The sequence below is a fragment of the Penicillium malachiteum genome, assembly GCF_028827825.1.
Source record: "Penicillium malachiteum strain IBT 17515 chromosome Unknown utg000002l:1.0-8849297.0:1.0-8852440.0, whole genome shotgun sequence".
Taxonomy (NCBI): domain Eukaryota; kingdom Fungi; phylum Ascomycota; class Eurotiomycetes; order Eurotiales; family Aspergillaceae; genus Penicillium; species Penicillium malachiteum.
In genome coordinates this window covers 104,229-127,882 of record NW_026643095.1, presented here as the reverse complement: position 1 = coordinate 127,882, position 23,654 = coordinate 104,229, and the positions used below count along the sequence as shown (strand labels likewise).

At 44.8% G+C, this 23,654-nt stretch overlaps 8 protein-coding genes across 8 annotated transcripts; 3 read left to right on the top strand and 5 right to left on the bottom strand.

The window, feature by feature from the left end:
- Nucleotides 1-28: 28 nt before the first annotated feature.
- On the bottom strand, nt 29-499 carry N7483_003096 (2EXR domain-containing protein; the record flags this gene model as incomplete). Its single annotated transcript, XM_057086533.1, has 1 exon — nt 29-499. One exon carries the CDS (start codon nt 497-499, stop codon nt 29-31), a length of 471 nt encoding a protein of 156 aa, XP_056946362.1.
- An 825-nt stretch (nt 500-1,324) lies between these two features.
- N7483_003095 (uncharacterized protein) lies at nt 1,325-2,202 on the bottom strand (the record flags this gene model as incomplete). The annotated part of the gene is made up of 2 exons (XM_057086532.1): nt 1,325-1,921; nt 1,975-2,202. 2 exons carry the CDS (start codon nt 2,200-2,202, stop codon nt 1,325-1,327), a joined length of 825 nt encoding a protein of 274 aa, XP_056946361.1.
- Nucleotides 2,203-4,906: 2,704 nt separating this feature from the next.
- N7483_003094 (uncharacterized protein) lies at nt 4,907-5,899 on the top strand (the record flags this gene model as incomplete). Its single annotated transcript, XM_057086531.1, has 1 exon — nt 4,907-5,899. One exon carries the CDS (start codon nt 4,907-4,909, stop codon nt 5,897-5,899), a length of 993 nt encoding a protein of 330 aa, XP_056946360.1.
- Nucleotides 5,900-6,841: 942 nt separating this feature from the next.
- N7483_003093 (uncharacterized protein) lies at nt 6,842-8,415 on the bottom strand (the record flags this gene model as incomplete). The annotated part of the gene is made up of 3 exons (XM_057086530.1): nt 6,842-6,948; nt 7,011-7,711; nt 7,769-8,415. The coding sequence occupies 3 exons, from the start codon at nt 8,413-8,415 to the stop codon at nt 6,842-6,844; spliced, it is 1,455 nt and encodes a 484-aa protein (XP_056946359.1).
- Nucleotides 8,416-12,932: 4,517 nt separating this feature from the next.
- farB1 (putative C6 transcription factor (Ctf1B)) lies at nt 12,933-15,756 on the top strand (the record flags this gene model as incomplete). Its single annotated transcript, XM_057086529.1, has 3 exons — nt 12,933-13,138; nt 13,270-13,433; nt 13,526-15,756. The coding sequence occupies 3 exons, from the start codon at nt 12,933-12,935 to the stop codon at nt 15,754-15,756; spliced, it is 2,601 nt and encodes an 866-aa protein (XP_056946358.1).
- Nucleotides 15,757-15,878: 122 nt separating this feature from the next.
- N7483_003091 (uncharacterized protein) lies at nt 15,879-16,288 on the bottom strand (the record flags this gene model as incomplete). Its single annotated transcript, XM_057086528.1, has 2 exons — nt 15,879-15,935; nt 16,127-16,288. 2 exons carry the CDS (start codon nt 16,286-16,288, stop codon nt 15,879-15,881), a joined length of 219 nt encoding a protein of 72 aa, XP_056946357.1.
- A 2,358-nt stretch (nt 16,289-18,646) lies between these two features.
- On the top strand, nt 18,647-20,680 carry N7483_003090 (S10 family peptidase; the record flags this gene model as incomplete). The annotated part of the gene is made up of 8 exons (XM_057086527.1): nt 18,647-18,989; nt 19,044-19,148; nt 19,204-19,320; nt 19,368-19,491; nt 19,545-19,560; nt 19,619-19,786; nt 19,842-19,995; nt 20,055-20,680. 8 exons carry the CDS (start codon nt 18,647-18,649, stop codon nt 20,678-20,680), a joined length of 1,653 nt encoding a protein of 550 aa, XP_056946356.1.
- A 321-nt stretch (nt 20,681-21,001) lies between these two features.
- On the bottom strand, nt 21,002-22,647 carry N7483_003089 (unc-93 family MFS transporter; the record flags this gene model as incomplete). Its single annotated transcript, XM_057086526.1, has 3 exons — nt 21,002-21,239; nt 21,291-21,386; nt 21,437-22,647. The coding sequence occupies 3 exons, from the start codon at nt 22,645-22,647 to the stop codon at nt 21,002-21,004; spliced, it is 1,545 nt and encodes a 514-aa protein (XP_056946355.1).
- Nucleotides 22,648-23,654: the final 1,007 nt, after the last annotated feature.

Sequence of the window (23,654 nt, the reverse complement as noted above, 5' to 3'; positions counted from 1 at the left end):
CACCCGGACTTGATCGAAGGCAATAGATCTAATCTGCCAGTAACACATGGTCACCTGTTCGCATACGTGAAATAAACCACGTGAGATAGTCAACCGCAAGGTTTTCCATCCCGTATGAGTAGTCTCCATTATCGTTGTCTTCTAGCGACAAATTCCAATAGAGAGCTACTGAATCATGTTTCCAGTCAAACCAAAGTCGTTTGAGCCAAGGGGCATCGGAAAACTCGGGATACTCTCGATCATTTTCCCGCCACGAGGAGGGAGCTGTCAACTCGGCACCGGTCTTTAACGCTACCTGGTGAGACTCTCGACAGACTCGTGTGATGACGGGAGGAAGGGCAATTTGACGTGATATCCAGTCAAGCTCACAATTAGTGTTGATGTCGAGATCTGTAGAAGCAAGCATGATCTCCACGAGCCTATGGGGAATGCAGAATTCCCAAATCAGAAGACGTATCTCAGTTGGGAGAAGCGAGAAAAGGGTAAAATCTTTGGTCATGTTGAGTGAAGTCAAAGGTTGCAGTAAGAAATGAATTTTTCTAGAGGGGGAAGTGGAGAGAAGAAACCAGGAGGATAAGAATTGAGAGAAAGAGAGAAGGAGAGAAAGAGGTTGACAAAAATCTTGATCCCACGTGAGTGCCTGGCTGTGGCAGTACTTGCCTAGGTATACATAATAGCCCTGGAGCCCTGCATAGATAATGGAACCTTGGGATCTCGCTGCACTATAAAGAAGCTATAACTTCATGTGCTATGAAGATTCCCTTTCCATGCACGCGTCTTATCTCAGGTAGAAAATTGACAAGTCGTCAACTTATACCGCGCTTCGTGTAACTGATGACCAACTCTTTGTGTAAGTACCTACAGGGTTATCTATGGGGTTACCTTGAGGGGAAGGAAAGCTAGGTACTAGTTTCTACATGTATGATTATGTAGATATGGGCAATTGGTACAATTTGGTACTAGTAATGTTTATGCCAGGCAGTGGCAGACAAAAACCACAGACACCCGTGAGTCCGTGACCCGAGTAGTAAAAGAGGCCTAAGAGACCTACTACTACTAGAATTGTAGTAGGCATAATATTCAAGATATTGAAAGATTCCTTGGAAATTTCATGTTGATAAGATGCACAAAATAGTACTAACTTGAATAAATTTCGACCCCATTTAAAAGAAGTCGCAAAACCGGCCTGAGCAAGAATCAATGAAAAATAAAAACTACCTAGGTACTTTTCCACGATAATGAGTAATCAATTCTGTCTCCTATCTCTTCTCACTTGGAGTCAGTTCCCCAGTTCCTCGAATCCGTCCACGGGTAGACTGTCGAGCTAGTCCTGGCAAGGCCTGTGAAGTGCATCGGTAATCTGGGAGAACTTCTGAATGAGAGCGACGTGTCTCCATTCCACTGCAGTTCTTTTCTTTTCGTTCTTTCCTGTGTAGTCATTTATGAAGGCTCGAATTTTTCCTCGGACTTGTGCGTTTTTGCCTTCGTTAACTCTCAAAGTTTCCTCGGCGTCGATAACTCGTAGGCTTTTTGCGTCGTCTCCAGACAGAGGTTCCTCGCGCGTAATGAGAGTCAAGCCTTCATCTTTCTCCTTCCACCACTTGTCCAATCCAACATCAAAATCTGCCATTCGGGCATATTGGACTTGTTTTGTGAGCTTCTTCAAGGGCTCGATTATGTGTGAATCGTCAAGCTTTCTGTTCTTGATCTTAGCGCGGATATTGGTCACGAAGCCTGGAATATAATCCGCGAAGAGGAGTGGCCCAGCGTCTTTTGGCACGCCCGAATTTGGAAATAGAACGAGAGCCTGAAAGGCGCCTTTGTACCCCGAGTCTCTGAGCTCTTTCGCTGCCTCCTCTGGATCCGGAAAGGCATGTTCACCCGACACTGTTGTACCTTTCCATTCCGTGGATTTCCCCACCTTGTCGATGAATTTTAGGAACTTATTCATGTTGCATGGGATTCCGTCTTTACCACATCCTGGGCCACATTTCCAGGACTAGAACCAGAAGCCATATGATCCAATCGATAGAGGTAGTAAAAGAATACTCCTTGGTAGGGTGCGGCGCGAATCGAAGCAGTAGACGCGGCGACATCCAATGCTAGAAATGCGAGAATGGCCAGCAAAACCAGAAAAAAAAGGCAAGAAGGCTGCATCTTGCTTTGCTTCTTGACGCGTAGAGAGCTAACATCAAAGATCATGATCAGGTTGTTTACTACTAGGGAGCTCTTTGACGAGACTATTTGCCTTGATTTTGAAGTAGGATTAGCCGAAGATTTGGGCTTGAGCCTGTGAAAGACTGAGGATGGCAAGGGGAGATGAAGGAGATAAAGCCAGAATTGCTAGGATGAAGGTGGAAGAAAATGGCCGATGGTCGAAAGTTGAGAAGGCAGGGAGGCACTTTCGCGTCGCGGATCATGCCAGTGCTTGTACTGGATCCGAGTCAGTGGGCTTTTGAGAATTGCAAAGCATTTATGGCGGTATATTCTCGGAGGCATCTCAATCGTCCATGCACCTCCAAGCTTGAAAGCTTCTGCTGCGGTGAGACAAGCGGCATGTGAGCTCATGATGCCATAAACTGTAATAGTAGCCGAGGCTGGAGATAAATATTGTTGTTCTCTTAATCGACTAGGCGACAAAGATACACGTTGGCATGATAGGGGTAAGCACTCAGTAAGGAAGGTAGGTTGGAAATTACAGCATACTTGCTCGCTTGGTTTGTTTGTTTCAGAATCCATAGTTATCAATCACGAAACAGGGGGCGGTTTCGTCCAACTGACTTGCGGCGACCTCGCTACCACGAAAGAATTTGAAGCTTCGACATGTCATTCTGACAAGGTTTTGATTGATAGAGATTGAAGAAGGGAGCCGATGCAAGATGAAGGGAGTTGATGAGAGATGACAAGGTGATGTGAGAGATGCACATGTGCACGAGAGGATCAGCTGACTACTGGTATATTCGCCTACACACTTTACATTTAGCTCTCTCTTCAATTTCCAGTTCTCTATCTATATCTCTATCCTCATCCTTTTACTTTTCCCTCTCACTAAGTCATCCTCTATTCCTTTAAGCCACCCCTTTAAATAACTATTCAACATCACTCTTCAACATCACCTCTTCCACCGTCACTCTTCACCGTCACTCCTTAACATCGCTATTTATGCCTCTCACTGGACCTCAACCCGACGCAACTGCTTCCCTGCTGCCTGATCCTCTTCAACAAATCGATCTTTCTCTAGTACCACCGTGCCGGTGATGGTCTTCTTTCAGGATGAAGGAACCCACGTCCTTTACCACTGTTCCTAAGAGGCAGCATATTCAACTACCTCAGCATCAACCTCGCTTGCGCTGTAACAAGCCAGTGAGAATCTCCGACCAAAATCATTCTTCAAGCTACATATACTCGTCCATGAAAAGGTCGTTCATCTCCATTCCAAGGGCCCTCCGCCTGAACTGTGAGCTTGACTAGACATCGCAACAAATCTTACATCCTCCCATAGTTACACGAATTTGTCGAGAATCCCGTTATATGGCGTGAGTGACCATGGAAACTTCAGAACGGAAGCGACGGCCAGGAATGACGTTATTGCCCTGCGCCCTCCTGGAGCGAGAGGCTATGGTTTGACTGCAAATCCGATTCAGCAGCTGTGTATTGGGACCTAGGCCATGAAGATTTTGGTACTTACGGTCACAAGCTTGACATCAATGTATGGGTGCTTACCTACTTTACTTGGTACTCTTCGCGGAAGCAAGCAAGAACTCCCCTGGTCTTAGCGATCAGATTTACTCTCTCCGATCATCTCCCAGCAAGCCAGGACACAACCTTTGTCTTAAGCATCAACTCAGTCTTGCAATGAATAAGGAGTACTATACACTCATTGTCTCAAGGTTGTTTCGGTCCACATACTACTCAAGTCTTCGATTCTGACCTGTGGGGCTTGACGGGCGAAGAATTAATCCAACTCGTTGAGCCGACCGATATCCCTCGACTTAAAAAGTTCCGCCAAGCAATCCCACAAGATGATACATGGGCACACTCCTTCATGCAGCAGGTTCTCGACGAGGAGGCATTTGAAACCACACTCGACCAATGGCGAAATGGATTCAAGGCATAGTGAATCTGGAAATTGTGGGACGGATATTCGTCTCGACCCAACTTCAGCGAAATCATTAAATCTCCTGAGGAAGTCTGGCTGGGTCCGTAAGTCGATAAAAATGGGGAGCCATTGAACCTTTTGGATCCCCAGATATACATGGCCATCTTGAATGATTAGTATATCGATATAGTAGATGCAGGGCGGTGGAGTCTAAATGATCACTATCGTTTATTATCCCTGCTACACATGGCGCTTCGTACGATATTCATGTGCTGGCCCCTTTCTTAAGAAGGGGAGATACCGGTATAACAGCTTAATTCGATACTTACGGCGGAGGATAGCGGCCACCCCCCGACATAATTCAATTAGGAAATTCTAGTTCACCGCCCTATATACTACCCAGTATTTGTATCGTGGATTATGATACACCGCCTTCCTAATGGCGTAAACGGTATCTGCTACCTGGGCGCCTAGGTCTAAGTTGTTGGTGCTGTCTAGTACAGTGGTGTAACATAAGTATTTAACCTCGACTACTTTTGGGACCACTTTGAGTCTGACCGCTATTTTATACCGCCTACTATATTAGTACACCGCGTTCTCCCACGCGTAGCGTAACCTGCTGTTATACACAATCTATTATTATTCGAACATATATCGCCTACAGTTATATTGCTATATTATGCCCCCTATACGTGGGAAAAGAGGCCCTGAGCTTGATTGCCTTACTAGGGCTAAGATCTGCGAGCTACATGCTACAAATGGCTGGGGCGCAACTACTATTAAAAAGATGCAACTACTATTAAAAAGATGCGCTTTCCCGATATTCCACGCTCAACTATTCAGTATACTCTTACCCAAGAGAAAAATCGTCAAAAACAAGAGAGCCTACCACGCTCAGGCGCCCCAAAGAAGCTCACCGAAGATGATCGTGACCATATATACGAGACTATACAAGAAAACCCATCAATATTAATCAAAGACCTACTTGCAGAGGTTGATTTTAAGGTCCATCGTATGTCAATTTGGCGTTTAACCCATGAAATGGGCCTTCGAAAATGGAGGAAGATGCAAAGGCCTTCCTTAACACCTTTACATGCGGAAAAACGCCTACGATGGGCCCGACAATACCAACATTTTACACCTTCAGATTGGGCCCGTGTCTATTGGTCAGATGAATGTACAATTGAGCGTGGAATTGGCCAGCGTCAAGAATGGAGCTTTATACGCCCAAAAGACCAGCTTTTTCAGCATCCACAAGAAGGGTCTCAGATCCAAATGATTCCAGCACGAGGAAAGCAAATTAAACAGATGTTTTGGGCTGCTTTTTCTGGTCAACCACGTCGATCTGGTCTTATTCCACTTTTTGGAGATCCTACATCTCAACGGGGTGGTGTCTCTTCTCGTACGATTGAAGAGCTTTATAGGTGTGTTTTACCTACCCTTCTTAATAGCCTTGATCATGATGCTATCTTTCAACAAGATAATGCACCAGTACACACAGCTTGGATTGTACGGAACACTCTTGATGACCTAAACTGCGATATTATGGAATGGCCTCCCTATTCACCTGATTTAAATCCAATTGAGAACCTATGGGCTTTACTAAAGGCTGAAATATTGAAGCGTTACCCTGAGCTTATGCACCTACCAAATAACACATCTACATTAGATCTATTGGTTAAAGCTGCGCAGGAAGCATGGGAAGCGTTAGATATTGAGATCTTTAAGCACCTATCAGACACTATGCCCCATAGAGTGGCAGATGTTATCAAGTATGAGGGCTGGCATACTAGCTATTGAGGCCTTAGCATAGGACATGAATTTTGGAGGTTTCTGCATGGCAGTATTAAAAAGTGGGTCCTCCGGTCCAAAAGTAGTCGAGGTTAAATACTTATGTTACACCACTGTAAATCAAGTAGTTCTAGGCTTAAGAGCTATTAAGGGTTTAAATTGATGTTAGTAATAAAGTTTTTTTTCTCTTTAGGGCTTATTATTATTTAGATTAACTAAATATTAACTAAAATTAACATTAAAATTAGTCAAGTTGGAAGATGTAAAGATTTTATTTTAGGTCCGTCATAGTACTCTGTAGAATTTTAAAAGTTCCGATATTAGAATATTAGACCAACTGGCTAGTGTCTAAGGTCTACGGCAAGGCTGTCTGCCTATCCATAGACTACAGTATAGCCTTCTCGTTCCTTCTTCATCCATACCATCTTCCAAACACACTTATTCCACTCTACATAATATCAAGTTTTTCTCAGATCTTAAACTAATCTCTATACTACATATTTTAGCTGAAAATATTAGACCACCGACCCTGTCCGCCCACCTAGGCAGGTCCAAATATTGGACCCTATACGGAGATATTACAGTAATTTAAATTATGCCGGTTTTAAAATTTGAGATTTAATTTTGTCGGGGGAGGGGGCGTTGGGCGCTATCGTCCGCCATAGATACTCTATGAACTCATTAGCCTTCCCAAGGCCATTATTCTATCATTTTACATGACAAGTACAATACACTCAGTTTTCAAGACCATAAAAAAGCGTTAAATTTCGAGAGAATTGAAGCCCTTGGACTATGAAATCACATGAAGTAAAAGGCCTGGGCCATCTATCTAAGGGTATACGGATGCCAGTAGTGACACGAATCCGCGAGTTTTATAACGAGTTGAGTCGTGATGAGATCGTGATCATGATGTTGTACATGTTTACATGTATTGCAGCTTCCCCTGTTCCTTTAAGCCTCAGGCTTCACACTTTCCTCCTCAGCAAGAACCTTATGCACTTCCTCCGCCATGTTATATTCAAACACAGCTTTGGACGGGTTGGAAGATGCGAAAAATCCTATTCGGTATGTTAATAAATCATAGTCCAGGATCTCAGTTTCATGATGTCCAAGTACTTACCAACTAACAAAAGAATGAAATACATGAAGAACTCCTCCACGACATTCTTCTTGTGCTTTGCTTGTTGTCGTCTTTGCGCATCCTTCAAGAGAGCATTGACTCGTGGGGCTCGTAGCTCCCTGTGCTTCTTTGCAGCGAGGTTGATGGCATCTCGCTCGTTGAGAGCCGTAGCGGATTTAGAATCCTCGCTCTGCTCATATGCCTTTCGAAGGTAGTGTGACAGGAATAATGGGAAGCACTCAGAGTCTTCTAGGGCCTGACCTGACCCTTGTCCTGATGTTGGGGGCAGTGCATGGGCTGCATCACCGAGCAACACGATACCATCTCGGTCCCAGACGGGCAACTCCGGTGTTGTCCATGTCGGCCACATGGTTTCTACCTTGGCATTGTTCACAATATGCTTGATTACGGGATCACTCCACTTCCCGTGTCGCTTTTGTAGAGCTTTCATGATGGCAACACCATCCATGTCCTTGGGCTCTGGACAATCTGGAATGCCGTAGGTAGACCACCAAATTATTGTGTCGCCAGGCTCACTGATGTGAAGAGGGGAGTCTCGATGCTTATCCGTTGGAGCACTTGAGGAGTAACAATAGCCAAACATTCCGGCGCCACCGAAGGTGAGGGTCATGGCATCATCGGGGATGTTACGTCGAATTTTATCCGTGACGGTAAGGAAGCCTCCAACACCAACAAAACCTCTGTATCGCGTATGTTAGATCAGTCTTCGTTAATATTTGGAAGTGAAATAAACTTACTCATATTGGGGTGGATATGGGTCGTCCTCTGGAGTCTCTGCATCAAATACAGCTCGTTTCACAGTAGACTTGACACCATCAGCGCCGATGACCAGATCAGCTTCCACGGGTTCGCTTCCATCCTTGAACGTGATCAGATGTTTTCCCGAGGGACCACTTCGTGGAATGACTCTTTCAATTTTCTTAGTCACAAAGACATCATCAGGGATTCGATCTCGGAGACATTGCCAAATGTTATGCCGACTCATAGCCACCGAGTTGATCTGCTCTCCATCGACATTTGCACTCTGGCCCATTCGCATTAACGACCAGCCATATGAACTTCTAAAGTTGAACGACGAGTATGGATGTCCACCACTGACCACATCCTGAGCTATGGATGCATCTAGGCGACGGAGAACGCTGAATCCATTCGGGGCCAGCCCCAATCCACCACCCACCGCTAATGTCGCAGATCGAGTGGATCCTTCTTCACCGACAGCCGAGACGGCCCTCTCCCGAAACGTTGTGGTTCGGGCCGTGTCATACGCCTCATAAATTGTGTAGGTGTGCGAGTCAGATGGGGAAGGAGGTTGAGGGAGGTGCTTTCGAAGATGAAGGTAGGTGGCACAGCCATTAATCCCAGCTCCTACAATGACGATCTTCATCTTGTAGTACTCTAAACTCAGATGAATGTTCACTCGGAGTAAAAGATGATCAAATATTTCTGAAGAAATGTATAGATAAGAGTAAAAAGTCTTGGAGCTTGGAAAGCTTGGAATGATTGAAGAAAAGAAAGACCGAGGTCCGAGTAAGGACTATATAAATGATTTCTAAAAAGACACCGAGACGACACGGAGTACTTGTTATTAGGCTACATTAATTTAATCTATGATATCCATGAATCAGGTGATTCCGGTTTCCTTTGTTTAACGTTCAAGTTCTAATTCTAATTGCTCAACCCCGTAGACTACGTATGCTCAGTTGCTGCAGGGATCATCGTGCATGGATGCCGTGAACGCACGGTACGCCTAGGAAAACGCTCAAATTTGAGCCGAATGACTAAATATGCAAGTATCCAGATGAAACAGTGAAAGGATTGCATATGAATACTACCGTTTTTAGGTTATGGGGATCACCTTCAAGTGGTTTTTGTCTCACCTCTAATATATGTAGGTACTCCCTAAGTGCTGACCGAATATGCATAATCAGCTATAACACCAATCAATTCATGCTCACTCAGCCACTTGCTTCAGTGGCAAGATTCTCAAATTCCAATTTGAACCAGGATGAGTGCAGGTAAGGCCAACCTTAGGAGGTAAAATCAACATGAAAACGGCGATAATCATTCATCGCCCCCCTTCTAGGTTCCATCATAAAGAGATTTCTGATTTGCTAGATGCATTCATTAAAACAAGGTTGCCTGGAATCCGGATCTTCTCGGTGTTTCGGTCTTCGGCTTCCAGGACTCTAATGCATGGGGCCGCGCATTCATATCGGGTGGCCCCCAATATTTCGAATGTCTAAGCCTGTGCCAAGAGTCACACAGGATCATTGACCGAACGCTGGATCAAGGGGTGAAAGGCTTATAATGAGCACACTTTCCATGAGACCCTAATATTGATCATCAATAAGCTTCTTCCTTTGTTTTTCAAGGATCTACAAGGATCTTCAAGGTAGTTCAAGGTGGTTGGGAAACTTGAACGTGCAAATGCGTGATGACGCCACTGATCTACCCTTCCATCTAGTCTCAAGGCCCCTCCTTTTAGTCCCCTCATCATCTTTCCCCTCTTTCAAGTTATTAAACCCCTCCATGATGTGAGATGATCTTTTTGTTCTCTTTCTCGGTCCCACTTAACCCGTTCTTCTTAGCTCTGGCGGTTAGCGGGGAGGTGCAAGCACCCGCCAAGTCAATAATGATGATCACGTCGGCTTGTCTCCGATATTCCGATATGAAAAACGTGGGGGAAGACCCTTTCTCCATCAGAAGTTCCCACTCAAGTGCTGGTTTCTTTTCCGGTCAAAGACCCTCAGACTTCTGATTTGCTTTCAACTTTTGAGCTTGTACAGACTTTGATGCCAAGTCTTTTTTTGACTCTGAGAGTTTGTACGCGCCACAACTCCGGGGTTGGAAGCGACCGGGATGATGCCCGATAGTGGAACGTTCTCCGCGTTTCCATTCACTCGTGCCAGTATCCTGCAGCGGCATAACATTTATGACAAGTTGATACCGTTGATACTGCTACAGATGGTTAAACTAAACGCCTATGTGCATATGTACTCTCCCATGATGGAAGATAAATGTGCATTATGGGGCTAAAAGATGCATGTCTCTTGTCTAGTCTCAATCGGGAGTCTATCTCGGCAAGTATTAAATTGGCCTGAGCTTCCGGCTCGGCTCCTTCATGAACTTGAAGCTTCCAAGTCCATTTGGATATCTGAATTAGAATGGTTTATTCCATTCAGACTTCAGTGTTCTTGTTGGTTTTGTGTCGCTTACGCAACAGGCTTATGGGATCAAGGGATGATATATCCGGATCCAAATAACTTCAACTTTTATTCTAGAATAGATTACCGGCCCCGGACTCAGGCTAGGATTTCCTGGGGAGAATAGACCCAAGGATCGTGCACACGGGAATTAACAGGATTCGGGAACTGACCTTTGCCATGTTCATGATTGGCGTCCCACTTGGATCCGCTGAGTGACCTCGTGAGAGCCAGAATTCTCAGTCCCCGCAATAGCCCGAAACAGCCCTCGTGATTCTTTATCCCCACACTGGAAACTTGATCATTTCGTCACTTTTTTTCTTTTCTGTTGGATGGTTGAATAGTGGAGTGGTTCCTGGTGCGTTTATTTCTTTTTCCCTTACTCCCGTACTCCTTTTCCCCCTTGATCCCTTGATCCTAAGATTGAATGGATAGGGTGGATCAGACTAAAACAAAAACAAGATTCAAGATTCAATGTGAATGAAGTGTATATAGCGCATAGAGTCTTGATGCAGACCTGTTTCTGAATTCTCCGAGAATCGGGTCTAGTCTTAGTATGGATGCATCAACTCTGTGGAGCTAATCAGATTACATGAATCCGGTGCGGGATATAATCATCTACATGTACATGCCCGGATATCATAAGCCCTGAAGTATCCAATACTTTTATTTCTTTTGAATTCTGAACATCCAGATGCCTGGACTCGGACCATGGACCATACTCTTTAACTTTTTTGATTTTTTTTTTTGCCTCCAGGGGACCGGGATCATATAGGCGATATGGATACTCTCTAAGATGGAAAGATCCGGTCATCGGCAGTTTCGTATATTATGAACCAATCATAGATAATGTTATTGTGGAGTTTTAAACGTTGGCGTTCAAGTTCGTGGGGAATTCAATTGTTGAACATTTCCGGAGTGACAACTGTCCTCCGTTCAAGTTGTAGGGTCGAGGCCCGCTCTATTTAGTAATGTAATCTGACCTTCAATGACTCCAGATGTCCGTATTTGAATTTATTTCTTTTTATTTAATTTCCCTCTACACTGCCCTGGTGGCATCCATGTAATGACTACGGTATTCGGAATACCACCCGGATTGTATACAGTACTCCAGTTCGTACACTCCGTCTAGTGAGGCATTTAACCATCAATAGAACTTCATTCAGGAATGAATTCCGCTCTACTCCGTGCACATATGATATTGATTGATCCACTACTAATACTCAAACTTGAATCCCCTATTAATTCACAAATGAAACGCTGATCGAAATACCCAACTTGGTAAGCTTGCGACAAGCCTCCACCACACTACTAAACAAGCCCCACATCTTCTCCGCCATTGGCGGCTGGAGACGGCTTCTCCAGTCGTTTTGGATTTTTTTCCCTCGAATCCACAAGTTATCCTGAAAAGACGTTCCCTGGTCCAGACCCCCAGGTTCTAACTTCTGCTCCACGAGCGGCTACGATCTTCTTTTCTAGTCCGTGGATTGGTCCAACTGTTGTATTCCGTGTGGACCTTGGAGTGGTACGGATGAGCTGTAACGAGGAGTACATTCAAATGTTTTATGCAGACTTCTTTTCATCGGCGTATTTCGGGGAATTTCCACGACTGATTCCAATAGATTGGATCACAGGGATAAGCAACTTAGATTCGTATCAATCACTTTATAGGAGAAGCTCTGAATGGTCCTAACTGCGGAGTATATACTCGTAAGAAGGAATATCTTGGCACAAATGCATGTGCATGTGCCAAATGATATCAGTACATATACCTACATAATGTAGTAAAAGCTGGGCAACCAAGGTTCTTGAGAGCATTTTCTGTCACGTACAATTCGTACCTGAATTACCACGCTAGTGACATGTCTCCAGAGAAGAACTTGATGGCACACAACCCCGACTCCACTTAGTGGAGGTGTTTTACACATCATTTTACATTGAATTTGAAGTTGAGATTTTCAATTCTTCACACCTTTTAGATAATTCAAGTTATTCTTTAACATTATTAAATTATTACTACTCTTCTCTAATCATTCTATATTGCTATACGTAACTCGGATACCCGGCACCGTATCGGTGCCGTTGGGGTCCCGTGACCGGGCCGAGCGTCATGTGCTAAACCAGATTGAGGTAAAGTGACGACACTGGATTTTAATGTGGATTTTCTATGTTCAAGTAGCCACTGAGGATTACTGAGGATTATACTGGTCAACCACTCTGGGGACTGTGTTGGTCAACTTTGGGGAGGATTCATTGATTCATTTTAATTGGTCTAATATGAGTCCCCGAGTGGAAATGTCTCGTGTGGGGAATGTGAATAGTTACCTTTGGGTAATTTTACTTACGGAGTGCCCCCAAACCTGGGTTCTGATGGAAAAGAAATAAAATTATTATAATTATAATAATTATAATAAAAATATAAATCTGATTTGAATATTTCCTTTTTTTTATTGTCTTAAATAGTAAATTTCCCCAACTTGACACTATACTTAAACTATTCATTTCCCCCAGTGCCCCCCATCGCGTCCACCCCCAGCTCTACTCAAAAAAAAAACATCATTTTAAAAAAAAAAAAGACCCTCTCCACTCTCCACTCTTATTCTTTTTTTTTCTTTTCGCCCTTACTTTTAAGGGATTTGTACGATTAATTACTTCGAATGTACCTCACACGCCCCCGGTCATTATGAGTAGTGTCGCCATGTCTGAAACCGAGTCCGGGAAACGCAAGGCCTCGACCGCCGGCCTTGCCGCACATAACCGCCCTGTCAAGCGCCGAGCCTCCAAGGCATGTTGTTGTTGTCGAGCACGTAAAGTGCGCTGTGATGTGGTGGAAAATGGATCACCATGTACCAATTGTCGTCTAGACCAAGTCGAATGTGTGGTCACAGAAAGCAAACGGAGAAAGTGCGTACTACACAAACATTTGATTTTGAAAAGAAAAAAGAAAAAAGAAAAAAATTCAGTCCGAACATCAATTCTGCACTACCCGAGTATTGAGTATCGAGTATCTCTTAGCTAACGTAGACCTCGTACAGGAAGTCTCGTGTTGAGGTGGAAAATGCTCATGCAGACTCCCCTGGTGAGGTCTCGGAAGACAATCCCTTGCATGCGATTCAAGGTTTGCCTGATATGGCTCCAACTTCGCCATCACAGGCTTCAGTGGATATAGATCATGGGCAACATATGCCACATTTACTATGTTCGTGCCAATCGAGATTACCATCATCCAGATGTTACATGCGCATCATTGATGTGTACATTCTTGTAATTGAAAACTGACCTTCCTACCAGATCAAACACAGGCAAACCGAATCGGCTGTGATGATCTATATCGTCATGGTCGTCGTATGGCGGCAACCCCCGCGGTCCCCACTTCAATGCCTCTAGCCAACGCGACTCTGCAAATCCAACAATTGCTCGACCCGAACTTCGGAACCCAACGAACCGCCGGTGATTACTTACCTGACTACATTCGTGGCTTACCCGCCCGGTTTCAGAAGGAGGATATCGAGTACCTCGCCGCGAAGGGCGCCCTGACTATTCCCGATATCAACTTGCGAAACGAACTCCTGAAGGCCTATATTCACTATGTGCATTCGTATATGCCGCTGTTGGATCTGGAAGAGTTTCTACAGACAATCGTGCAGAATGATGGCGTGCATCGCATTAGTCTCCTCTTGTTTCAGGCTGTCATGTTCGCGGGAATGGCTTTTATTGATATGAAGCATCTCCAAGCTGCGGGCTATCAGACCCGTAAAGCTGCGCGCAAGATTTTCTTCCAGCGTGCACGCTTGCTCTATGATTTCGATTATGAGGTAGATCGTATCTCTCTTGTTCAATCCTTGCTTCTCATGACCTACTGGTATGAGACTCCTGATGATCAGAAGGATACCTGGCACTGGATGGGTGTTAGTCTGTCCCTGGCTCATACAATTGGTCTGCATCGAGATCCTGGGAACTCGCGTATGGATCTTCGTCGCCAGAGAATGTGGAAACGCATCTGGTGGAGTACCTATACTCGCGATCGATTGATCGCGTTGGGTATGCGGAGACCTATGCGTGTAAAAGATGATGACTGTGATGTGCCGATGTTGACGCTGGATGACTTTGAATTCCAAGCCTTCTCACCGGAAATTGTGAAGATGGTTGGTGATTCAGAGATCCTGCAGAATATCAGCCACCAACGAGAGTTGGCGCTGATGTTCATTGAGAAGGCTAAGCTGTGTCTCTGTGTGAGTCATGTGCTTTCCGCTCAGTATTCGGTTCTCAGTCATAAGTTCGGAGGTACAATGGAGACTACCATGATGCTTGTCCCGAAGAAATCAACGGCCGAGTCATTTGAGGTGCGAAGATGTGACCAGGAACTGGAGGATTGGGTCGCCAATCTCCCTGTGGAAACTCAATATACACCATCCGGAGTTTCAAAACTTCCTGAGGCTCGTGAGGTTCTACACTCTCATCGGGCTCTCTTGAAGATGGTCTATCTTACTACCTCCAGTGCTCTTCATCGCCCTCAGGTCCTGCCCGCCGTTCCTTACCCATCTATGGATTCCGAGTTGCAGGAGCTCTCTCGCCAGAAAGTCCGATACGCCGCAGTGGAAATCACCAACATTGCCCAGGACCTCCACATTCTAGACTTGACTCGCTACTATCCTACCACCGGAGTCACGGTTCTTCTCCCCGCAGTCATTATTCATCTACTCGATATCAAGTCCACCGACCCCAGCGTTCGCATGACCAGTCTCCAGCGTTTCTACCAATGCATGCGCATCTTACAACGTCTCCGTGAGATCTATGCCTCAGCCGACTTCGCCACTTCATTCTTGGAAGCCGCAATCCGAAAGGCTGGTATTCAACTCACGGTCGCACCGCAAGACGTGCATTCTAAGCGTTCTCGCAAGACCACCGTGCCTACCACCAGCAGTGATCCCTTCGATTCTTTATCTCGCAATAACACCTTGACCCCTCCACCCGATTCTCTGGCTCAGAAGATCCCCGACCTTACATATCCACAAAAGGCCCCCGCAGGCGGGCGGTCTACGGGTGGCTTGTTCGTTGCGACACCTCCACACTCTGATGGTAGTGAAAATGGCAGCACGAACAATATCAACCCTACCCACGACGCCTTTGCGATTCCAGAATTGAACTCTGAACTCAGTCTTACGGAATTGATGGATCTGGCCAATGATGCTGAAGTTACTCAGAATGACTTTGACGCGCTTATCAATTTCGATGATGCTGGTAATGAGTTCTTTGCCGATGAATCTGCTCAATCACAGGCGCAGACACAGAACCAGAACCAATCCCAGTCTCATTCTCAGTCCCAATCTATGGATGATAAGGGCTTTGATTTCGCTATTGATAATATGACTATTCTCGGCTTTGATACCGATAAGTATACTGATAAGTCTATGGATTTTGCGGATCGTGCGTCCTCGGGTCCTGATTTTTCTACCGAGGCTCATTCTCGGTCTGGGCTGACGAGTGATCTTGATACGGATCTTGGAATTACCCTGGAATAATGTGCATCGGATCTTCTTTTGCACTTTTCATTGTGTTCTTTTCATCTTTCCTTTGCCTCCTTAGCGGAATTATTTAATTATTGTCTTATTACCTGCGCATTGGGATGGTGATTGGCAGGCTTTCATATCTGGCGCACATTCGGGTTTTGTTTGGTCTCTCTGATGATGATGACGATACTCTGTATTTCAATAGAGGGATTCCAAAAGCATGAGCAATATGACGACATTCAATTCAATCTTACTACTAGTATGTAAATCGTTACACCTGTTAGTGCCTATATGTACGGTGGTTATAGTGATTTCCAAGATTTGTAGAAATATCAATTGATAGTGTATCCCGGGCCGCTAATAACCGAATTGAGCTACATACATTTACATTGATGATTTCAAGATAATCAAACATTCCAAAGATACCGTAACTCCCAGTCAGATTGATACTCTCAGTATCACATGAGACCACAGATGTCATCGCGCAGAGATGATCCTCATGCGTGTCGGAATCTTGATAACGGCTCTCCAGGTTCAAGTTCATGGGATCGACAGGGGCTAGTACTAGTATGTATGGGGCCCCGGGGTTAACCATGGATCTTATGCTGAATTATGCACATGTGCCAATATTCATATATGCAGATTATACTAGGATATACCTGACACATGTGCAAGGATCATGAGCCGAGGTATTTCCATTTTTATCAGCCTTCAAATGTTGGAGCCTCAGATCGTTTAAGTTGTCCTACTTTCTGATCGGGATTCGGGATCTTGAGTTTCCGTGCATTCGTAATTTCATGGCTGAGTCCAGAAGTTTATTTTGATTTATTTTCAGACTCGAAGTTGGGCCGAGGATATACGAGGCCCGAGGCATTGCTCAGCCCTGAGGTTTAGTATAGTATCTGGAGGGCTCCGAGTCCGAGTGGTGGACCGATCAGATCATTCTCAGGCTGGTGGCAGTCATCCGACTCCGAGTCGGCAATATTCTCCGGATCTACATACTAGTGCATGTATATAGACACGGGGAATTGATAGTATTGATCAAATAAACGTGTCGGTTGAGTTCGGATAAATGAGGCTCCAATCTACTAGTAGAATGGTCAACTGGCTATACCATTATTACTAGTACTTTCCACGGGGCCATGATGGAGGTACTCAAATTAATGGTATCTACTCAGATAATATGTCGCAAATCTTTTATTATGAAGTTGATGCTATTAGTCTCATGTGAATGACTAGGCTGAGATTGAACCAAAATCGATAGTACTGGATCAATCTACGACTACCTAAGTCTATATGCACATATGTGGACCATATGCCTATCCATAGAAACTTGAAATGAAGCCAAGATATGTTGTAATCTGAATTAAATGCTCGTATTTGACTGCTACTTCCTGATGTTACCTTATACTAGGCAGCAATCTGCGTCCATTTTGAAGTTTCAAGAGCCAAGGTTTAATGTGGGTGTGGCGTTCCGATCATGATGCGTTTAGAAGCAAATGATATCAATCTAGAACAATTGAAGAGAAACCTTACAAAATGCAAATAATATACTCTATCAAGTTTCTGAGTCGATATTACGTACATGTTAGACATCTGGACCTTCACACCTGGGCACCGTCCTCTCCTGCATTTGTCTAAGTCAAAGACGCACTATTGTAGGCTGGGTTAATTATCCGTTTTAGACGTCAACTGGTCAACTGGTATCTGTGAATACTTATATGGCACCGTGACTTGCATACTAGCATCATTCACATATGCACTTAGTATCAATCAATAAACTATGGTGTATCAAGACCACGAGGCTAAGCTTCAAGGGGACGGTTGAAATGCTTATTTTTACACACTTAGTTGAATGGATAGGTGGAATATTTGAAAGTAGTAGTCTATAGTACGAATAACTGCACCCAATTCTCTGTAAAGAGAGCGAGAGTATTCACTTATAAGAGTGAGTTCGTTACCTATCGACTCTTACTAGTTTGATTCTAACTTGAACATTTGAAAGTTATATAAATTGCGCCATAATCGTGCCATAGGAAAGAATCCTTTCAGAGTCTTATCTTTCTGTTTGCATATGAGGCCCAACACCAGAGAAGCTTCGACTTCTTCTCGTCTCTTCTATACCTGCTATTTATTTTTATTTATCTGATTTGATTTAGTATCATATTCTTTTTGATCTAAAGCTTCTTACACCGCCATACTTCAACTTCAAAAACCAACAGATCGGGGATCGAGCCCTGCTCACTCCATTCCTTTTTTCATTTTCTTTTGAATCCTTCCTGCTTACCTATCTCGCATGCATTCGAATTGGCTGCCTTTTCTCACAATAATGGGTGTATTACCCGCAGCCTTGCATCGGGCAGCGCCACCTGAGGAATCTGTAGGCTCCCACTGCGCCCCATTTAGCGCTGCCGATCTTCCCCTCACCAAGACCCTGAAAAGTCCCAAATCGAATCAATCATCGTCATTAAGATAACTGTCCCGTTATTGGAGACTCTCGCCAAGACACTCTATCCTAGCTCTGTTGAGGGGGGTCTGGCCTCTTGTATGGTCCAATATAGAGTAGTGATGCTACCTTCCCCGGAGCTCCTGCGGAGAATGACTGAATGGGTCCCGCGATTATGTTCCTCACGCCTCCTACTGGCCTCCTCACCGGGCGGACCGCTTGGCTGGCTGGTTAACCATGCCTAAGGGAGTAATCGGCCACGCCGATTGCGTTGAGCACGGCTGTTATCTTCCAGTCTCGCAGATAATGCTTTTGTCTCATTGGAGATGGCTTATTATGCAGCCTGTAGCCGATCCTCTTGCCTGGAACTTGGTCGATGTATTTAAGTTGCGGGGGATCGCTTCATTGATTGCAGCATAAGGCTCTCGGTGTACAATTCGTGAGATCTTGATCGAAATGCGTCTCAATACTTGGATCCCGGCGCTGCTACCACTAGTTGCAGCTAGTTCTATACCTCGGGGAACGGAATTCGCACGCCGTCAACTGCCTAAAGAGCCTACAGGTGTTAAGACAATCACCACGGCTAATAATGTCACTATCCGTTATAAGGAACCCGGGAAAGAGGGTGTCTGTGAGACTACTCCCGGTGTTAACTCATATGCAGGTTACGTGGACCTAGCAGAGAATGTCCATACTTTCTTTTGGTTCTTCGAGGCTCGTCATAACCCAGAGACTGCACCAATCACACTTTGGCTTAATGGAGGTCCTGGTAGTGACTCGTTGATTGGACTTTTTGAAGGTGAGTTCGTGCAAGTTATGGACTTGGATGGGGATTTATAGCTGATCAGAACAGAGTTGGGTCCATGCCATGTTAATGAATCTTATGAGACTTATCTGAATCCTCATTCATGGAATGAGGTTTCTAACATGCTGTTCATTTCCCAGCCTCTGGGTACTGGTAAGTTATCTACTGTGGAGTCAACGGAATGGATGTATGCTGAGAGGTACTTTAGGATTTTCATACTCGGAGGAGGGAGAGGGTTCGCTCAACCCAATTACCGGCTCTTTTGAGCCGGCCGATGTCGCAGGCGTTCAGGGTCGCTACCCAGTGATCAATGCCACTATGATTGGTAAGTTTTACGCAGCCAAAGTATGAGTCTTGAGCTGATCCCCGCAGATACGACCAACCTCGCCGCTGAGGCAACTTGGGAAGTCCTGCAGGGATTCCTGGGAGCATTGCCCAAGTTGGATTCGAAGATCAAATCAAAGAGCTTCAATCTCTGGACTGAGAGCTATGGAGGGTGAGTGCATGAGCCTATGATGCATGATTAAGTGAGATACTAACATTCAATAGACACTATGGACCGGCTGTAAGTGCGATGCACCAATGGCTCGACTTGACTTGACTAACTAGATTTCAAATGTTAGTTCTTCGACCATTTCTATGAGCAAAATGAGAAGATTGCCAATGGTACCGTGGAAGGTGTTCAACTGGATTTCAATACTTTGGGTATCATTAATGGAATCATTGATGAGGCTATCCAAGCTCCTCACTATCCTGAATTTGCTGTCCACAACACCTATGGCATCAAGGCTGTAAGTATCGTGCTTTATCCAATAAAGTTGCTCCTTATTAATCTGAGCTTTTCAGGTCAATGAAACTGTCTACAACTATATGAAATTCGCCAACTCAATGCCTAATGGCTGTCAAGACCAGGTCGCAACATGCAAAGCAACTAATCGTACCTCTCTGTCAGACTACGCTCTATGCACAGAAGCAGCCGATATGTGCCGTGACAACGTCGGTATGTTTCAGAAATCATTTTCAATCCCACTTTCATACCCAAACTAACCCCTTAAATAGAGAGTCCGTACTATTATTTCAGTGGCCGTGGCGTATATGATATCCGTCATCCATACGAAGACCCGACCCCTCCAAGTTACTTCGAGCAATACCTCGCCAAAGACTCCGTGATGAACGCCATTGGCGTAGATCTCAACTATACAAGCTCCAACGATGAAATCTACTTCGCCTTCCAACAAACGGGTGACTTCGTCTGGCCGAACTTCATTGAGGATCTAGAAGATATCCTTACCCGTCCTGTTCGTGTTGCTCTGATCTACGGTGACGCAGATTACATCTGTAACTGGTTCGGTGGACAGGCTATCTCCCTTGCAACGAAGTATAAGCATAGTAAGGAATTTGCAAAAGCGGGTTACGCACCTTTCCTTGTGGATGGAGTTGAATATGGCGAAACGCGTGAATATGGGAACTTTTCTTTCACCAGGGTTTATGAGGCTGGTCATGAGGTTCCTTATTATCAGCCTGTCGCTGCTTTGCAACTTTTTAATCGCACGCTGAATGGTTGGGAGTTGCCTAAGGGTGAGAAGAAGTTGACGCCGGATTTTGGTTCTAGTGGTCCTGCCACTGCGACGCATACGGAGTCCTCTGTTGCGTTGCCTACTAGCACTACCAGTGGTTCAAGTTGACTCCCTAGGCTGGAGTTGCGACTATGAGGACTATTAGGTTCATAGAATTTGCACAGTTCTATGTACCTTTTGTATATAGACTTCTGTCTACTCGTTCAGGGTTAATTTATATGTCAAATCTGACGATACTTTTCAAGTTCAAGTCACGGAGTATGAATCAAAAGATGTACATGTATTGATCGAAAGTAGAGAAGGAAAAGGTCCCTACGGGAATATGTAAACATTAAGGCAAAGCAACACGCCTTATAATGTAGCTGGTCCTCATCCAAGAGTGAGACCACGTATAACAGTGATGATACAGTCATTCAAGTCTTTCAGGATTTACTCCTTGCCAGAAGTGTCTTCGTGAGACTCGGGCTTTTCACAATCGTCGGTTTGCACCGTAGTTCCACCCAAAACATCAGCAGTGGTTTCGTCGGAGAAGCGCAGATCCTCTTCCACTGAGGTGCTTTCCTTGACTTTGAAGAAAATGATTGGTGAGGCGATCATCATGCTGCCGACAAGGAGACCCCAGCAAGAGGCGAATTCGGTCATATAGGGAGTTTTCACGGCATCGAGACTGGAATATTGTCAGGAAGAGGTCTGTAACACATGGAAATATTTTACTTACCGCCACATTCCAGCTGCACCGGCAGACTGGATGCCCTTGTAGAAACCAGCAAAGTTGGCCAATTTGCGGCTGTTGTTTGATAGAGATCCCATGTACCTGATGAAAAGTTAGAGTGTGGATTTCACAACAAATGGAGATGCACTTACCAGTAGGTGCAGGTCTGAAACGCCGCATCATAAAATCCGTAAAACATGTAGAGGAACATAGGTCCGATATAGCCGCTATCTGTGAAATCCATATTGGCTTTGACAGTTTCTCGGGTGTATGTTTTCTGGAAATCATAACCACCGCCCCAGATGGCCATCGTAACGGCAAGGAGGATGCCGAAGTTGATTTTCGCGCGGGTCGGACGAGAGAACCATTTCATATCCAAGAGTTGTCCGAAGATAAATGCGCCGACCATCTGCATAAGCCAGTACAATAGACTGTTCAAGGCTCGAGTTCGAATCGTGAAGTAGGCGAGATTAACAGCGTTGAAGTGGTAACCGTAGAACCAGTTGCTGGCCAGGAACATGGGGAACATCGCGATGATGTACGCATCCGAGCGCAGGGTTTCCCATAGACCCAGAAACTCCGATTTCCATGTGGGATTTTTAATCACGATGACTCGGGAGCCATCTTTTCGCTTGATGTATTTTGAATCGGCGATTACCCAGCACAGGGCAAATCCCACGGCCATCAACACCAGGAAGGCAATGTAGGTGGCGTTGTCGACATTGCCGGCTGTGCTGTGCATATTCTGGCCCAGAGGGATCAGACTGCCAATGACGCCGCCCAGATTGAAAATCACCCAGAAGATGGCAATGTATTTACCTTTCTCATGTTCATGTGGATAACTCATCATCACCGCACCCTGCGCACACCATAGTAAACCAGCGCAAACACCTAGCAGGGCACCCGCAAAGATAAGGAATCCAGCATTCTGATTGATATTATAAGAGAGGAGGGCGGCGACATATAAGAAATAGCCGAATCCACCGAGAGACAAGGTCAATCGCAGACCAATTCGATTCGCAATGGAACCTGCAAAGAAACCCACCACAGCAAAGGTACTGTACAACGCTGTGTTGGAATTATTCACATCGGTCGCATTGACTTGTCCACCGCCTCCTAGTCCACTCACTGCGTTGTACATGCCAGGACAGAGGAAACACACGCATGAAACGAGAATCAACTGCGTCTCGGGTGATGCGAACCAGGGAGCCTCCCACGAGCCAATCCTGAACATGGGTTTATACATCCATGGTTTCCCGACCACGGCATGATCTATTGCTGTCTCTGGATCATCTACCTCCATTGGGTGTAATTGTTTCCCGGGTGTGACCGATGTCTCTGGTAATTGCTCGTCTGTAGACATGATTGTGAAATAATTTCAATATGGGGGCTAAAATGCCCTGAAGATCTCACAAATGTGAGAAGTGACTCGAAGTGACTCGAAGTGAAGAATGAGATCTGGGAAAGAATGATCGACCACGTGAAACCTTGATCTGGAATGTCCCTTTTTTTAGTGTCCAAAAATGAGAGGTACTTGACTTCCTCTTTATTTCAAGAACTCCAAGCTGAATTGAACAATTTATGAGTGAAAATTCATAAAAATTCCAAGAATCTTCCAACTTTTAAACTGTTTCACTTATAAGCGAAAAGTGGAGAGGACCCTTTTTTTCAGGTATTGTGGTCAGGTGGAGAGAATTTGCGGGGGAGAGATTCAAGAACTGGAGAAATGGAGTCATTGAAGTCTCGATAATTGGAACCATTGGAACATTGTCACTTGAACCATAAAACAACATATGAAAAAAAGAAGATACGACTCTGCATGCGGTGGTATTTGACCATGAACTGCAATGATGCTATGACTAAACGGATCCACTTTGGTGCATTAGGGGAAGATTAGTGTACATCAGGCACTACTAGGTAGAGCCACTTTCATTGCGACCACACCTTGATCGTACTACCTATCACTAATATTACTAGTATGACTTAGTACTTGGATCTGCGTCATTCTTTTGGATCGATTAATTCTTTGGAACATTAGAAGTTCAGTGAAGTCATTAATCTGAATATCTCAGCTCTCGTGCGGCTACTCCCGGAGTTCAAGATCTTCTACGCGCACAAGAGTATGCAAGATCCGGACTCAGCCGAGAATTGACCAGTTGATGCATATTTGCTGTTCTAGGATAAGAGGTTCAATTTCTAATAGTATTCGAATTCAATCTTGGAATGTCTTGGCTGTTTTTTTCTTCAAAAAGGTCCAAGTTGTTGGAGTCTTGGGTTCAAATGTTGTGTAGTATGCGGGTAAACATGAGATGATAAGAGCACGAACCCTGGGGCGTGACATTATTTATAAAACAAGATGAAGTTGACCGA